Source organism: Petaurus breviceps, unplaced genomic scaffold, assembly GCF_028583685.1.
Source record: "Petaurus breviceps papuanus isolate PSGF00001 unplaced genomic scaffold, PetGlider_PUasm1.0 37, whole genome shotgun sequence".
In the NCBI taxonomy this organism is placed as follows: Eukaryota; Metazoa; Chordata; class Mammalia; order Diprotodontia; family Petauridae; genus Petaurus; species Petaurus breviceps.
The window spans coordinates 76,722,676-76,740,409 of NW_027186296.1; the positions used below are offsets into that span (position 1 = coordinate 76,722,676).

At 40.4% G+C, this 17,734-nt stretch overlaps 2 protein-coding genes across 2 annotated transcripts in view; both read right to left on the reverse strand.

The window, feature by feature from the left end:
• NPM3 (nucleophosmin/nucleoplasmin 3) overlaps positions 1-17,734 on the reverse strand; it is a 390,782-nt gene that overhangs the window by 279,375 nt on the left and 93,673 nt on the right. The gene's annotated exons all lie outside the window — the stretch shown is intronic.
• FBXW4 (F-box and WD repeat domain containing 4) overlaps positions 1-17,734 on the reverse strand; it is a 118,341-nt gene that overhangs the window by 84,295 nt on the left and 16,312 nt on the right. The window contains exons 3-5 of the mRNA XM_069098777.1: positions 15,919-16,104; positions 15,295-15,427; positions 2,840-2,934 (exon numbers count right to left, since the gene is read on the reverse strand). Coding sequence (XP_068954878.1) covers positions 2,840-2,934; positions 15,295-15,427; positions 15,919-16,104 — 414 coding nt within the window. The remainder of the gene's footprint in view (positions 1-2,839; positions 2,935-15,294; positions 15,428-15,918; positions 16,105-17,734) is intronic.

Genomic DNA, 17,734 nt, shown 5'->3' on the forward strand with positions numbered 1-17,734 from the left:
TCAGAATAACAAATTTCACAGCATCTAAGGACAATTTCTTTAACAACTGAGAAGTAAATTGCTAAAATGAGAATGGTACCATCCAGGGCAAAGAAGACCCAGGGAAGTTTAGGGGAAAGTTCTTAAGAGACAGAGTAAGAAGGATTTGCTTTTGCATATGGATGAAAAGACATGAATCCCTGTATTTCTTTTGAGTGAGATTTCAGGAAAAGAGCAGAGATCCTTACTTCGATTCTTTAAAAATCCCTGATTTCAATGGCACAGGACTCCATCCAACAAGACCGATAACACCTCCATAAACGGTTTCACAGAAGTGCAGTGGCCAAAAAAATTCATCACCTGGTAACTGGTCCTCTAGTGATAAACTTCTCCAAACCTAAAAAGGCAAGTCCTTAGATAACAGACATATAATCAGTCCTTGGCTCTATACTCTTACCTAGCATGTCCTTCAAGAATCCACAGTCACTCCTAATTGGGAGAAGGCACTGGTGTAGAACTAAAATGGAAGTGGAAATAATACCCAGCAAATAACTGCAAAGAATTTCACATAATCTACAACTAGGATATTCTCATATGATGACCAAGATCCACCAACCTCAAACTCTCCCCAAAGAAAAGTCAATAGACTATTCAGGAAATTGGAACAAGTCATCTCAAGAAACCTAAGCCAACTAAAGGAAAGTGCTTTCCTCTTTTTCGAAGAAAGAGACTTTTGAAAGAAAAATTTACTAATAGGAGAAAATTATGATCCTAAATATGGTCAGAATGTGGGGAGGGGGAAGCACTAAATGAAACAAGCAGATTCTGGCCTATCTAGAACAGAGCAGTGTGATGAGAAGCAGTAAGACCAGAAGAGATGACAAAGCTTTGACTACTGGAGTAAATATCAACTGGGTATTTACCAAATAGCCCCTAAATAGGACTTCTGTCAAGGTCACACTTGAATTTCCTGGCCCAAACTGACCTTCTTCTATATTGGTCCCCTAATTGTGAAGGTAGTGCAATGCAACACAATTATTTAGCAGCTGCTATATTACACTCCTGTAGCAGGTATAATCTTACCAGCTGGAATACTGAGATATGGGCATGCTTTTCTACACTCTTGTCCATGTAAATTAACCCATCAGAATTAAATAGATATGATACGATATCTCCAGCCCTGAAAAGCCTCATCTGATCTCCCTGATATGCAGTGAATTTTGACGTATGGTAGAACAGTCAGCACTCCCTTTAACTCCTAGAAACCATCTCCCCTCCCCAATTCCTTGCAAGGAGTTAGCCAATAGAATCCTAAGATGAGCTAATTGGCTTGGGAAGAAGACAAGTATTAAGAAGGACTAAAAGAGAACAGATATCAGTTACCCATTTTATTTTTTTTGGAGGGCAGTCGGGGTTAAGTAACTTGCCCAAGGTTACATGGCTAGTTTTTTCATGTGGATGTTGTGTCTGAGGCTGGAACCGAACTCAGGTCCTCCTGACTCTGGGGCCAGCGCTTTACTCACTGCGCCACCTAGCCGCCCCCTCAGTTGCCCATTTTAACCCTATGCTCCCACACTGGGTTTTTCCCCTCTCTCTTGGTCTTTCCTTCTCTCTTTCTTAAGATTGCCAGAATAATTTGTTCTAAAGAGCGACAGGTTTATAGGTTAGCCGACACCTTCACTCTGTGGAATTTTAATTAACTTCTCCCATGTCAGTATACTAAAGAATGGGGTCTCCATTCTCTGGGATCAGCAGTGTGTTTCAGGCCCTGCTATATCAGCCGTCAAATTGAAGAATTAATGACGTGGCTAATCGGCTCTAATTCTTTGGAAAAAAAATCTGAAAGGAAGCTGTGGAAAGTATCAGGACGGAAGGTAAAGACTCTGTAGAATGAATAGGAGGAGGTTAGAGGGGGATGGGGAAGGAGATATTCACTCTTATAAAAAGAGTAACTCTAACCCAGGTTTAGAGAGTAGCAGTCTCTGCAATCTTACCATCTATCACCTGGTGGGGGGTGGGGAGAGAAAGATGCTGGGTAAATATTGTGACAGAGCAAGTGTGGAAGAGCTTGTGGTCCCTGCTGGGGAGAAGGGATACTGGGGGCCAACTCATTGGGCCCAGGGGGCCCTGGAAAGGAGGTGCTAAGGTGACAACAAAGCCCACCTGTTCAAAGGCTATGCTGAAGAGACTCAATCTAGCCTAAGGGAAGGGACAAATACAACAAAGATCTTAGCTTCAGAAGCTTAGGTCACTTAATGCTACAACTGCTGATGATCTTAACCCCTACAGACATATTCCAGGATTAGAACTCCAGAACTTTAGGAATCTTATCTGGGCTCAGTCTATAAACTTCTTCTCTACAGTGGTCCTCTTCCCAGGGAGAAAAAACCCTAGATACATACTAGAGTCTCAACAGCTCATATCTTCCCTCTTCTGTATCAACATTCGACTAGTACTTCAGACTGCTGAGACTAACAAGGATAGCTAGTGAATGCCACATTTCAAAAATAGTAAGTCTTCTCGCTAAAATTTTCTCAGTGAGGTCCCCAAAGGAAAATCTGACCTTCTAGTTATGTCACACCATTAGCGTCTTTGCCTTGATGATCCAGTCAAGAGATACTTGGGGAAGACAGTTCTCTGAAGACCATCTTAACCCTAGATCACTGTTTGAGATACTGATTCACTTAAGCTGCCTCCAATCAACCAGAGAGACTTTGAAACTCTCCAAGGAGAGCTGCTCAATGCAGTATTGTAGATACAGACACAATTTATCATCCCAAGCTGCCTTTCTTACAGAAAAAAATAAAAACAAGACATAAGCCTCATAGGACAAGACTTTCCAAAAATGTGCAATGTTTACCTGAGTAAAGGACTGATGGCGATGGACCAGACTCGGTCTTCAGTCTGTATGGTGTGTAAGCACTGCCCCAGCTGGCTCGAAGATAGAGACCACACCTAAAAACATAAGAGAGTGACTGCTCTCATTGCCACTGCCTGGAATCAGGGGAAGATATCAGGGAATAGGAAAACTACTGCAGGTGATTCTCTTGATCCTCCAAAAACTTACAACTCAGGACAAGGAGGCCATCTCCAGTTGTCCTGATCTATATCTTGCCACTCAACCCAGATGGCTCCAGAGGAGAGAGTGAAGCTGGTGACTTTGCACAGCCCTGCCTCATGTAAATCCAATTCACTTTCAAGGCATGACATCACTTTCCTGATGTCATGGTCCTCTTCAGAGAAGGAAGGACAAATGACAACAATAACTTGGAACATAGGATGAAGATTGCCAGTGTCCTTAACCAAGCCCACCCCCAGCTTCAAGCACTCCTACCACAAAAGTTCTTATTTCCAGGCACAGGCTATACTTTTGCTCCTGTGTTTCCACCAAACGAACCACATTTTCTAGACAATTTGTTTATCACCAGAGTCTAAGCACCTCAATGATCTAAACTGAACTATGGTTCCAAACAGGTAGCACGAGGGCATTTACCATTCTCACTCTACTCAAAATTTGTGAATTTCCCTTCTCCTGTCCATCACTATAATTTTAACTTACACAGAGAAAAATAAAAACAGACAAATAGAAGGATAAATATAAAGACAGGCAGAATTCAAAGCTGGGAAGGTAGTTGTGTTTATTGTTTATTTGTTGATAATGCCTAGTATCCAATGCTATTCATGTCAGCAGGGAATTTAGCACCTAGAGTCACCAAAAGCAACAGAGAAGCTTAACTCTTTTAAGATTCCATATCTCCCACAGGTTAAAAATATTGCTTGGAGCACACTATCTGGTCCCTATCAGCAAGGAATGTACATTAGCAGCTACTCTGAGCTTAACACTAATCAACACTCACAGAGCCCTCTCAGGATTCAATGCATTTAAAGGTTTCCCATTAAGCACAAGGCTACTCATCCCCAACCCCAACCCCCAATCTTAGAAACGATACACACAAGAACATAAGCTTCTACCCAAACAGAAAGGAAAACCACAAATGAACAGAGCTGTCCCCAGGCATCAGGCAAAAAGGAATCCCAAGGTAAGAATATGAACCAAGTGACCTCTCAGCATCCCAAAAGGAGAATAAGCTAAACTCAATCAGGACCTTAAATGAAAGAATAAAAAGAAAACATTCTTTGAGGTTTGTGAGTAGACGTGGTAACAGAGATGATCCTTGTCTTTCTAAGGTCACATAGTATTTCCTCCATGCTAGGAAAGGAAAATATTTCTTAAAGACATTTTTTTAGGGGAAAAGGAGAGAGAAATCTAACCCAGAAAAGAAGAATCAATAAATAGTACATACTGTACCTAATCATCCTTTCTCCACTCTGTGTCTTCACTGATCTATCAACAGTCACTCACTTCTGTAGTAACTATATTCTATCCTCCATTTCAAGTAGATCCAATATTCAAAATGTAGCTATACTATTCCTATTGCTTCTCTATGGGTGTGAAGGCTGAGCATTCAGCTTTGAAATGTCATTGCTTCAGTGATGCTAGACAGGATAACTACTACCAAAGAGAAATGGTCCCCAAGGAGATAGAGCCCAAACTTATATGGAGATCCTCAAAGAGGCAGTATGGTCCAGGTAAAGGAACGACAGATTTGGAGATAGAAAACCAAATTCGAAATCCCAGGTCTGTCACTTACTACTCATGTGACATTGGGCAAATCATTTCACCTCTTTGTAACTCATTTTTCTCAGATACAAAGTCAGGAAGTTCCACTGGATGGCCTCTAAAATCTCTTTCAGCTCGAAATCTATAGCCCAATTGCTCTTTTTCAAATAGCATATGAAAAATGTCAACAATTTTACAAATTCTTCACTCATCCTTATTCATCCAGTTCTCATCTTTTTCAATGAGATAAACAAGATAAATAATAAAAATGAGGAGAAATTATCACTAAGTAATAAATTTCCAAGCCTACTGAGGTAGGATTAGCCACTAAAAAGAAGGTTAAAGTACTCCCCAGTTTCTTAACTTCTTTAATCCAAGGAAGACAGACCTGGACTACAAAAGTAACTCTGATATTCTAGCACCACTTATGAAAAAGCCCACAGAAAATGGCCCTTCCAGTGTATTCTGAACTGCATCATCTAAGAATGTGAGTGAACGTCATAGTCTTTGGAGGAGAGAAGATAAGACTACCACATCTCTAACACTTTCACCCTTGCCTAAGCTTGAAGAAGTAACAGCTTACATAGCAGCATAAGTGGTCTGACTTTGTTCTTTGCAACACACAAATATCAGGGACCTCAACTTGACACATTCTCAGGATTGAACCTTCCCATGTTAGTGCATCTCAGCAAAAGAATCAGCCCAAATTAATCAATAAGCCTAAAATTAGGGAAGAAAAAAGGTACCCCTTCTTTTTCAAGTTTCAGTTGCCAACAAAGACATTACAGCATCCTGATGGGATTTTTTTCTTCTCTCTTCTCCTATGAAGTGTCCTTCTTCCATAAAAGTAGAGGTAACTGCATTTTTCTAGGAGCATCTCAGGGAGATAAAAAGTAACCATATAAATATTTCTGGGTTATTAAAGACTTTTAAAAGGAATTAGAAGCCTATTATAGGGATGGTTGTAAAAGTAGAGATCTTACCATGTGATAGATATACAGACAGACAGATAAGAGTAAGCATTTATTAAGCATTCACTATGTGCCAGGCATTGCACTAAATAAGCAGCAGGGATAAAAAAAAAAAAAACAAGACTGTCCCTAAACTCAAGAAACTTATATTCTAATAGCAGAAGACATAACATGAAGAAAAACCAAAAAGTGGGAGGAGAGGTGGGAAGGAAAGAGAATTCAACGAAATAAACATTAATTAAGCAGCTACAATGAGCCAGGCACTGTGCTAAGTGCTAAGAAGGAAGAAGAGTTAAAAAAAAAAAAGAGCAAGAAGGAATGAAGAGGGATGGAATCCAGGAAATTCTAATTACTTAGAAACTCCCAAGTAATTACAGAATGTCAGAGCTGGAAGGGACCTTTGAAGTCATTGAGTACAAGCCATATCTGAACAAGATTTTCATCTTTAACATCACTGGCCAGCAGTCATTTCACTTGTATTTACAGACCTCCAGTGGGAGTGGGAGTGCAAGGGACCCACTAACTATCACAGTAACTCATTCCATTTTAGGAAAGCTCTCATTATTGTTAATTTTTTCCTCTTATCAAGCTGAAATCTTCCTTTCTACAGTTTTCACACATTATTTCTAGTTCTGCCATATATGAGTCTCAACATAACAGCCACCATCCCTGTTCCACTGAATCTCTGGCCATTCCTTTCCACTACTGACGGCACCCTCTCTTGCCTCCTGACACACTAGACCTGAAGGAGGAAGAGACACAGCCCTTGCTCCCTATTACCACTTCCAGATCCTCCTTCTGTCACCGTCACTCAGCAAACTCTCCTCCTCTGAAGTTCATTCTATCCAGAAACTTGATTCATGTCCTAAAAGCAGTTATCTAACAGCTACCGAGTCATTCTCCCTCCTTTCTCAAGGAGTTCGGCACATGGCTTACAGTCTTCCACTCTACCTCAACTCCTCCCCTTATACTAGGGGGCTTCAATATTCATAAATGACGTGCCATCAAACATCTTGGTCTCTCAATTCCTCAATCTCCTAAATTCCATGATTTACTTTCACTCCACCATAGTCAAACACATGGAAAGTCACCTCCTTAATCTTACCATCAGCCTCAAGTGTCCCACTTCCAAAACAAAGAATGCTGGAATTCCTTTATTGAAGTATAACCTCCTTCCATTTTCCCCTATGCCTTACTTTTCCTAAACCTATTCTTTGTTCTCACAGTGACCTCTAGTTCCTCTGCCTCTCAGTACACTTCCAGACCATCAATCCTGCTCTGGTTTCATTTTCCTCTCCTCCCAAAATTGAAGCTATAGTTAATCAGTTCAACATTATACCATCCTCTACTCTCCCTTGTCCTGACATCCTTTGTCCCCTGGACCCATCACCACTAATGTTCTGCCAAATCAAACCCTAGAATACTCTCCTCACCCACCTCCTATGCTGCTCTTCATTTCTGAGGAGTAGCACCTGAGGAAATTGTAAAATCACACTGATTATTCCAAACTTTCCTATTTCTGCTAAGGGTACCATGACTCTTCCAGTCAGCCAGGTTCAGAACCTCCCAATTATCTTTGATTGCTCAGTCTCCCTCAACCCACAGAGCCAAGTAATTGCCAAATTTTATCATTTCTACCTCAACATCTCTTATATCCATTATCCCTTCTTCACTCATATAGCTAATATCTTAGTTTAGACCTTCATTATTTTTCACCTGGATAACTACAAAAATCTAATTGTTTTCCCTACCTTATTGTGTCTCTCCTCTCTCTAATCCATTACATAAAGCTGCCCAGGTGATTTTCCTAAAACACAAGTCAGACCAGGTCATTCCCCAACTCAATAAACTCCAGTGGCTCTCTGTTACCTATGAAATATAAACTACTCTTTTTGACTTTTATTTTTTTCAAATGCTTTATTAATTTCTGATTTACATTATTCATTTCCGCCAGATTTTGAGTTACAAATTTTCTCCCCGTTTTTCCCCTACCCACCACCCCAAAATAGCAGTCCCACAGGATATCCCCTCCTCCAATGTGCTCTCTCCCATATCTTCTCCTATACCCCCTTCGACTTTTCCAGTAGGATATGGTGGATCTCTATGCCCCAGTGCATGTATATCTTATTTCCCAATAACATGTAAAATAGTATTAATAATAGTATATGTATATATATATGTATAAATTTTTTTAAACATTTGATTTTAAAACTTTGAATTCCAGATTCATTCCCTTCCTCCCTTGTCACCCACCCTTACTGGGAAGATAAGCAGTTCAGTATAGGTTGTACATGTGTAGCTAATGCAAAACATTAACATAGTAGATATATTGTAAAAGACTGACTATATTTCCCTCCTTCCTATTCCACCTTCCATTTGTTCTATTCTCTACTTTGATCGCATCCCTTTTCAAAAGTGGGTGTTTCCAACTTCCCTCCCCCCCCCAGCCTGCCCTCCCTTCCATCATCCCCCCTCTCATCCCCTTTGCCCCTATTCTCCTGCAGGGTGAGATACCCTATTTAGTGTGTATTTCATTCCCTCCCTGAGCCAAATTCAATGAGAATAAGGTTGACCCATTCCCTTTTGCCTTCCTATTCTTCCCCTCCATTTTAACCATTTTCCCTTGCCTCTTCTATATGAGATAGTTTACCCCATTCTGTCTCTCCCCATCTCCTCTCATTATATTCCTCTCTCACCTCTTAATTTCACCTTTTAAGTATCATCCCTTCCTATTAAATTGGTCCTGTGCCCTCTATCTATGTATACCTGTAAACATATATACAGATTCACTTAAGTATTCATATGCCCATATACCCTCCGATATATTTCTATTTCTATGCCCTTCAACTATTTTCATACTGAGAAAAGTTTCATCAGTTACAATTATCGTTTTTCCATGTAGGAATGTTAATAGTTCAACTTTGATAAGTCCCTTATCATTTCTTTTCCCTGTTTACCTTCTCATGCTTCTCTTACTTCTTGTATCTGAATGTCAAATTTTCTATTCAACTCTGGTTTTTTCAGCAAGAATGCTTGAAAATCCTCTATTCCACTGAATAACCATATTTTCCCCTGAAACATGATACTCAGCTTTGCTGGGTAGGTGATTCTTGGTCTTAATCCCAGCTCCTTTGACCTTCGGAATATCAGATTCCAAGTCGTTCGATCCCTCAGTGTAGAAGCTGCCAGATTCTGAGTTATTCTGATTATGTTTCCACAATATTCAGATTGTTTCTTCCTGGCTGCTTGTAATATTCTTTCCTTGATCTGGGAATTTTGAAACCTTGCTATAATATTCCTAGGAGTTTTCTTTTTGGGATCTTTTTCAGGGGGTGATCGGTGAATTCTTTCAACCTCTATTTTGCCCTCTGGTTCTAAAATATCAGGGCAGTTTTCCTTGAGAATTTCTTGGAGGATGATTTCTAGGTTCTTTCTTTGATCATGGCTTTCAGGTAGTCCAATAATTTTTAAATTATCTCTCCTGGATCTATTTTCCAAGTCAGTGGTTTTTCCCATGAGATATTTCACATTGCCTTCTATTCTTTCATTTGTTTGGATCTGTTTAACAGCATCTTGATTTCTCATAAAGTCATTAGCTTCCATTTGTTCCAATCTAATTCTGAAGGAATGATTCTCCTCAGTGAGCTTTTGAGGTTCTTTTTCCATCTGGCAAATTCGACTTTTTAAGGCATTCTTCTCCTCACTGCCTTTTTGAGCCTCTTTTGCCATTTGAGTTAGTCTGTTTTTTAAGGTGTTATTTTCCTCAGTCAGGCTGTTGACTCTCATTTCGTAATTTTCTTGCATCGTTCTCATTTCTCTTCCCAATTTTTCCTCCACTTCTCTTATCTGCTTCTTAAGGTCCTCTATGGCCTGTAACCAGCTCGTATTTTCCTTTGAAGCTTTTGGTGCAGGAGTTCTGACTTCACTGTCTTCCTCCTGTTCCACGCTTTGATCCTTTTTGTCCCCAAAATAGGAGTCTAATGTCGGATCCTTCTGTTTGCTTTGTTTCCTTTGCCAGGTCATGTTGCCCCTCAGTCACTTGACCCCTGGGCTATTTGCCACAGTGAGACTCTACCACCAGACAGGGGAGCTTTCATCCCAAATGCTGGGATTTTCTCAGCTGCCGGAGCTATTAGTTGGGTGCCCTTGCTGAAGCCTCCACACGCTCTGGCAAGCTGATCACACACCCCAGGACCTCCACCCTAGACCGCAATCCAGATCCAAGCAGGTTAAAGCAAGAGCGATTACCCCTCAGACTGGTTGGTTGGTCCCCCTACACTCTGCAGGCCAGGAGCTGAAGCTGCCATGTGGCTGCACTACAGCCCTTGGCGGCTTCTCACCCTGGGAGCCAAAGCCGATGCACTCCCAACTACTGGGTCCCAAAGTCCACACTGCACTGACCTCTCACTTTGTCCTTAGCATCTATGTGTTGATAAATCTGGATATCCACTGCTGCTGGTGATCTGGAGTCCCTCCAGCCAGTAATTGGTCAAGCCCACCCTGGGGCTAAAACCTAGGCATGGAGCTGGGCTCGGCTCCCAGAGCGCTGTGCTGGCCAATTCCTGCTGGCCTGCCGGACTGTCCTCAGCAGGAGGTTAGCTTCTCTGTGTTATTTTGTGGGTTCTGTACCTCCAAAGTTTGTTGAGAGTCCCCTTTTACATGGATTGGGGAAGGTGGGAGCCGGAGCCGCTCGGAGGTCCTGTTTCTACTCCACCATCTTGACTCTGCCCCCCTCTTTTTGACTTTTAAAGTTCTTCACATCCTGGCTCCATCTTTCTAGGCTTATTATAACATTACACCCCTTCATGTATTCTATGGTATAGCCCAGTGTTTGTCAAACTTTTCCACAATGGTAGAACAAAAGAACAAAACATTTAAACATAATGGTTTAAAAAAAAAAAAAACTTGGGCAGAAGCTTTGTAATAAAATCCTCCAAAAGTATTGTTTTTCATGTCTATTAACATGAGTTTTTTTTAAAATGGGACATTTCAGATTTCCATGAAGTACAACTTCAGAAAATCTGGTCCAGTCAAACTGTCTGGCTGCTATTCCTCAGACTCTGCTTCTACTTTCCAGCTCCATGCCTTTGCACAGGCCAGTCCTCACACCTGGGATGCATTCCCACCTCACCTCTCCTTCTTGGATACCCCACTTTCCTTTAAAGCTTAGCTCAAGCACCACTTTCTATATAAGGCTTCTTCTGATCCTCCCTGCTCCTCCCAGTTGCTAGTGCCTTTCCCACACAAATACCCTGCATTCATTTTTCATGTATTTTATATATATATATCTGTTGTCTTCCATAATAGAATGCAAGTTCCTCAAGGAGAATGACTACTTCATTTTGTCTTGGCATCCTCAGCACTAGAAGGGTGCCTGAACATGACTATATATGCCTAATAAATGCTTGTTCATTAAATGATTCCAAATGACTTGCAGACAGCTATCATGTCCTTCCCACGAAAGTGGGAACCTTCTCTAGGTTAAATATCCCTAATTACTTCAATATATCCTATTAAAATATAGTCTCCAGTCCTCTCATCATTTTAGTTACCTTCCTATGGAAGGGCTTCAATTTGTCAAAGCAATTCCTAAAATGTAGCAACCAGAACTAAACAAAATACTAAACAGTAAGTGGTCTAACTAGACCAGAGGACAGTAGGAATTGAATTTCCCTTGTACTAGATACTACATCTCTATTAAAACAAGCTGAGATAGCATAAGCATTTATCTTTTTCACACAAACTGTTAGTCACATCTCCTCCATCCTAAACTTAAGTCTTTAGATGAAAAACTATTCTATAGGACCAGTCGTTCAACCAGTTCCAAATTCATATAAATGTATATGTGTATATAGCACGCATCTTTTCATCTTGTGTACAAGGCTAGCATGGAAGACTTTGCCAAATGACTCAATGAAGTCTAACTATACTATACTTATAGGTCTTATATCATATTATATTATACTACAGGTCTTACAGTGTAATATGATGGAAAGACCATTAGAGTCAGAAGACCTGGGCTTTATTCCCAGCTCTGCCACTTACTTCAAATGACTTAGTTAAATCACCTAATTTCTCTGGGTTCCAGTTTCTTCACCTATAAAATGAAGTGATTGGACTAGATGACTTCAAAGGCCCCTTCTAACTCTAAAATTATGATCCTATAAAAACTGTCAAAAAAAAAGAAATAAGATTAGTTTGGTAAGATCTGCTTGAGTTTTGAGGAAGGTAAGTATGAAGATAAGAGAGTCAAACCTAGAATTCATAGACTGGTAAAAAAAAAAAACAAAAGCAAAGAAGAGTCATTTGTCCCAGACTTGCATGAAACCTAAGCAACTAAAAGAGTGAGGGTAAACATGTGGTCAATGGATGAGACTGTGAAATAATACCGCATTTCTAAAATATAGAGAGAACTAAGTCAAATTTATAAGAATATAAGTCATTCCCCAATTGATAAATAGTCCAAGGGTATGAACAGGCAGTTTTCAGATAAAGAAATTAAAGCTATATATAGTCATATGAAAAAATGCTCTAAATCACAATTGATTAGAGAAATGCAAATCAAAACAACTCAGAGATACCACCTCACATCTATCAAATTGGTTAACATGACAAAACAGGAAAATTATAAATGCTGGAGAAGATGTGGTAAAATTGGAACACTAATGCATTGCTGGTGGAGTTGTAAACTGATCCAACCTTTCTGGAGAACAATTTGGAACTATGTCCAAAGGGTTATAAAACAGTGCATACCCTTTTACCTAGCAATACCACTTCTAGGTCTGTATCCCTAAAAGATCATACAAATGGGAAAAGGACCCATATGTACAAAAATATTTGTAGAAGCTCTTTTTGTGGTGGTGGCAAAGAATTGGAAATTGAGGGGATGCCCATCAATTGGGGAATGGCTGAACAAGTTGTGGTATATGAATGTAATGGAATACTACTGTGCTGTAAAGCAGGCAGACTTCAGAAAAACCTAGAAAGACCTGAATGAACTGAGTGAAGGGAACAGAACCAGGAGAAGATTATACACAGTAACAGCCACAATGTACAATGACTAACTTGGATATATTTATCTCTTCTTAGCAATGCAAGGATCCAAGACAGTTCCAAAGGGCTCATGATGGAAAATGCTGTCCACATCCAGAAAAAGAACTATGGAAACTAAATGCAAATTGAAGCATATTGTTCACTTTCTCTCTTTTTTTTTTGTTTCTTCTTTCTCATAGTTTCTCCCCATTGGTTATAATTCTTCTTTATAACTTGACTAATGTGAAAATAGGTTCAATATATACGTATATGGAGAGCCTATATCAAATTAGATGCCATTGGGGCAGCCAGGTAGCACAGCAAGTAAGAGCACCGGCTCCAGTGTCGGGATGACCTGGAGATCGAATCCCAGGCTCAGATACTCAGCACCACACCCAGAAATAACTGGCCATGTAACCTTGAGCAAGTTACTTAACCCCGATTGCTTAAAAAAAAAATTACATGCCATCTTGGGGTGGGGTGAGGGGAAAAATGGGGAGAAAATTTGGAACTCAAAATCTTATGGAAGTGAATGCTGAAAACTAAAAATAAATAAATACACTTAAAATAAATAAACCAAATATAATAATAAAAATTAAAACCTGAGCCTTTACTGTGTTTAACTCAATACTTCACATCTGAAATAAGTGAGAATAAACTAAATGGACCTAGTTATTAAACATAACTACTCAGTACGCCCAAAAGTTCTGCCTTCCATTGTAAAACTTAGTTGTGCACAAATTCATCATTATGCCTGTATTCTAGACCAAAGGAGAGGTGTAAAAAATGTAGCCTACAACACTCTCCTGTGAGGCCTGAACCAGATTAAAATATAACTGGGAAATATTTAACAAAATAAATAAAACACAATCAAACATTGATAATATTAATACATGCTTAAGTTAATATGTGGTCCATAGAGATCCTTACATACAGTTTAGTGGCCCCCATTTCCATTTCAATTTGATACCACTGTTCTAGACTACAGCATACACAGTAGGAAAAAGGAAAAACACTGAAAAAGAGGAAAATTTGCATAAAGGGTTCCCCGCGTTTGATCTTTAGCAGAAACATCAAGGTACTAGCAGCCGCATTAAGGGAACACAAGATATGAGGAAAGAGTAGCAAAGCAGAGTAAGAGGCCATGCCTTCATTTTATTTTATATGCTCACAGGCTTTAATCTGGTTTGATTTTTGGCCGGACTACTATATTGAGGTCAGTGTTCCCATGTAGGAGTGAAGTAGAAGTGTAGACGGGAACAGTGAATAAGCATGGGTCTGAATGACATTGTGGAGTATGACTCCAAGGGCAGGTAGACCATATCCACGATATGCATTTTAATTAAAATTATTCATTATGTGATTTCTCAGAGATCTTAGATTTGTGCTTCTTGATGCAACTATCTTACAAAATACAAAGTTTAAGAAAAGAGAAGATTACATAGCTAGAGATTACTGTATTTGCCTCCTTTTTACTGATATTCCTAGATTCCCCAAATATCTATGGGCAAGAACTACTTTTGTCTTTGAATCCCTAAAGCCTAAGACAATGCTTAGCACATAGGAAATGCTTAAAAAGCCTTATTGAGGGGTGGCTAGGTGGCGCAGTGAATAGAGCACCGGCCCTGGATTCAGGAGGACCCAAGTTCAAATCCGGCCTCAGATGCTTGACACACTTACTAGCCATGTGACTTTGGGCAAGTCACTTAACTCCAACTGCCCTCCAAAAAAAAAATCCTTGTTGAATTTAAATGAACACCAGGAAGCATAGGGAATCAGAAAAGTTACTATGCAAGTCAGCCACTTCTCTCTGCCCTAATCCATTCTGTTGTATGTCTTGGAGCCCTACTTGCTGACACAAACAAGTATCTTACCCTTGTTAGCACTATGGAGCCTACAGAGCTCTGAGAAGGAGACAAATAAGATCCTATTCTGCCTCCTGAACAGTCAACCAAATTGTCAGCAAAATTCCACTGGCAGGTCTCAGAGGACAAACAATAAGCATACATGCAGAAAGTTTAACTCCAGGGTGGGGCTGCCAGAGGCAAAAGCAAAGAACCATTTCTCCATCGCTGGTGGATAGAAATTTATTTGGCTGGGAGTTGGGTATTCTCCTGACTAACCTCATCCAAAGGTGTACTGAGAAGATTGGTGGTGTAGGAATATATTAAGGCCTTCTCTAAATGTCTCTATACCACCTATTAACCATTTCATACTGAGAAGTACTAACAATAATAAAAATAATATCACCAACCAGATGACTTGTAAACAAGTAACAAAGTTAGCCCACCCAAAAGAAAGTGAATGGGAGAAGGAAAATTCTAGAATAACCTTCTGAGGTCAGAACTAAACCCACAATCTAGAGGAAATTTAATAAGAAAAAAATCAGGCCAGCCTTTCCTTTTTAAATTCACAGCACATTTCAAGTGAGTGGCTACCTTCCCAACTACCATTGGCTCCTGTGTTGGGCCAGCTGGCTGGGACACAGCCTGGCATGACAAACAGCATGCCAGGCACACATAAGTGAGTTCTTTATTGTACTCTCCACACTTTTAGCCAGTCCTGAGACTCAAGGTTCCTTTCCATCCATTTCATACATAGTTACACACACACACACACACACACACACACACACACACACCCAGCAACCACAGGAGTTAACAACATGTAGGCAAAAGAGACCCAACTCACCTTTGCTGTCCTATCCCTGGAGCCACTCACAATGACGCCCCCTTGACAGTCCACACAGTTCACCTCCTGCTCATGAGCTGAGAATTTGATGCTGAAAGTGCCATTAATCTTATGAAGACCAATCTTCCCATCTCTAAAAGAGAAATTGGGTGACATCTCCATATACATACAATAGCCAATTATGTCCATTGAATAAGGATAAGATGGCTACAAAACCACCCCAGCTCTCCAAGCGCCTGACCCTACTGAATTTCAGGATTGTTCACAGTAAAGTCCTTTACCCCTAGACACTTTCACCTATTCAGTATGTCTGAGGTTTAGTGAGCCAAGGGCCAAATCAAATTATCCACTGTTCAGTACAAAGGATTACCCAAAACTGCTCCATTTTACATTCAAGATTCCCCTTCCTTGCCCCTCTATCTTTTCACCATTAGCTACCTTGGATCAAGCCTCTCTAAAGAACTCTGCTCTTGGAAGAAACTACTTGTGGTAGCTGTGGTCTAAGGCTAAGGCCTTTCATGGTAGAAAGAAAAATTCCAAAAGCAGGTAAAAGGGCCTTTAAGTTAACCAAAGACAAATCTCAGTGGTGGGAGGGACGAGGTTAGGAGACAGGGGAGACCTTACCCTCCTCCACTGACAACATGTGAACTGGCCAGCACAAAACGGCACACATCCTCCTCATGACCAGAAAAAATGGCCAAGGGTCGGCGGTGTAAGCTGGAACCATCTGGGCAGAGCTGGTAGGCATGGATGTCTTCAGCTTGGGAGAGATACAAACAGCCACCCTCTAGCTGCATCCAGGGCATAAGACTGCAGACATTGGAAGCAAGAAGATATAGATCAACAAGAATATCAACAAAGAAGTCAATTGTACCCCGTGAGAGAAACTAGAGTCTAGTCACTAGACAATCCTCCATTTAGCAATGATCTATCAGAATCAGAGCCCTCATCTTTCCAGTAAATAACTACCTATCTAGGATGAATAGGAAAAAAATCCAAGGGGAAGGCAAGGTGGTTATTGTTTGTAATTGCCACTGTCTCCCAATAACACTTACGGAAGTAACATCCAGGATATTACAATAGCTGAGTTTAGAGTATCACTCTCTTGGGCTTCACTATTCTTCTATTCTTTCTCTTTCTTTTCAAAAAGAGAAAGTAAGAAGTTTCAGTGTTCTCTACATTCCCTCCCCCTCCAACCTCTTCAAAGTGGTAGTGGTGGAAGTTATCTTAGACATATATGAGGACTTCTCTACTCCTACACACTGTTGTTGTTATCTTTATTTGTCCTTCGTTTTCAAAGAAGACCAATGACATCACAGGGTAATATCTTAACTTGCTCATGAACTGGATTTAAATGAGGCAGAGTTGCACAAAGTTGTCCGCCTCGTTTTCTCTTCCAGAGTCATCAAAGTCTAGTGGCAAGACAAAAGTCAGGACAACTAGAAACAGCCCAGGAGGCAGTGGATGACCTTGGGGTCCCTTAATGTCTGACCAAGCTCTAACTGCTCCACCTGCTTCAGCAACTTTTGTGGCCTTCTGAAAGAACTGTTCTCATCCATCCATCCCAAGGTAAGGAAGTCTTTATATGGTTGGGGTAGACATCCCCCTAACTCACCAATGGATCTGAGGCCTGGATTCCTCAACCTAGTTTAACCAAGATAGTTTACTGGAGTGTGGCCACTGCCCATGCTACAACTTCTTGGAGCCACAAGTAAGAGCTGGGTGAAAGTGGACACCAAAGGTAGATAAGCAGCCCTGAAAAGGGCTCAGAAAGCCCTTACACCAGAGGTGCTAGTCCTTTCTGAACATCCCATGCACTCCACACACACACATACACACTTATGCTTCTTTTAAGAGGCAAGAGGTCATAGTATGCAACACTGAATATACCATCAAACTTTTTTTTGCTATGTTGGGTAGTCTTCCTGAACTTTTTCTTCTTTATTAAAAAATTCTTTATCATAAGGGATGGTTCCCTAGGAAAGCATGGAGGGGAAGGCAATGCAATGGGAAATATGGGTGATATAAAAACAAAAATATCAATACAAATTATTTTTAAAAAGAGATATCAAACTTCAAAAGCAAACTACATATCATTTTCTCTCTGATAGCATTTCAGTTCTGAATCACTTCTTAGCACCCTGGGATTTTTAAGAGAAAAGGGGATAGAAAGTTGAGATTAGTGGCAGCTAGATGGCACAGTGAACAGAGCACCAGCCCTAGAGTCAGGAGGACCTGAGTTCAAATTTGACCTCAGACACAGCACACTTACTAGCTGTGTGACCTTGGGCAAGTCATTTAACCCCAATTGCCTTGCCTTCCCCCCTCCAAAAAAAAAAGTTGAAATTGGCAAATAATGGAAATTAGAAGAAAACTTCCAGTCAGATGAGTAAATTATTTCCCAACCACTTTATATCCTCTAACTTGAAGTTCAAGGGTT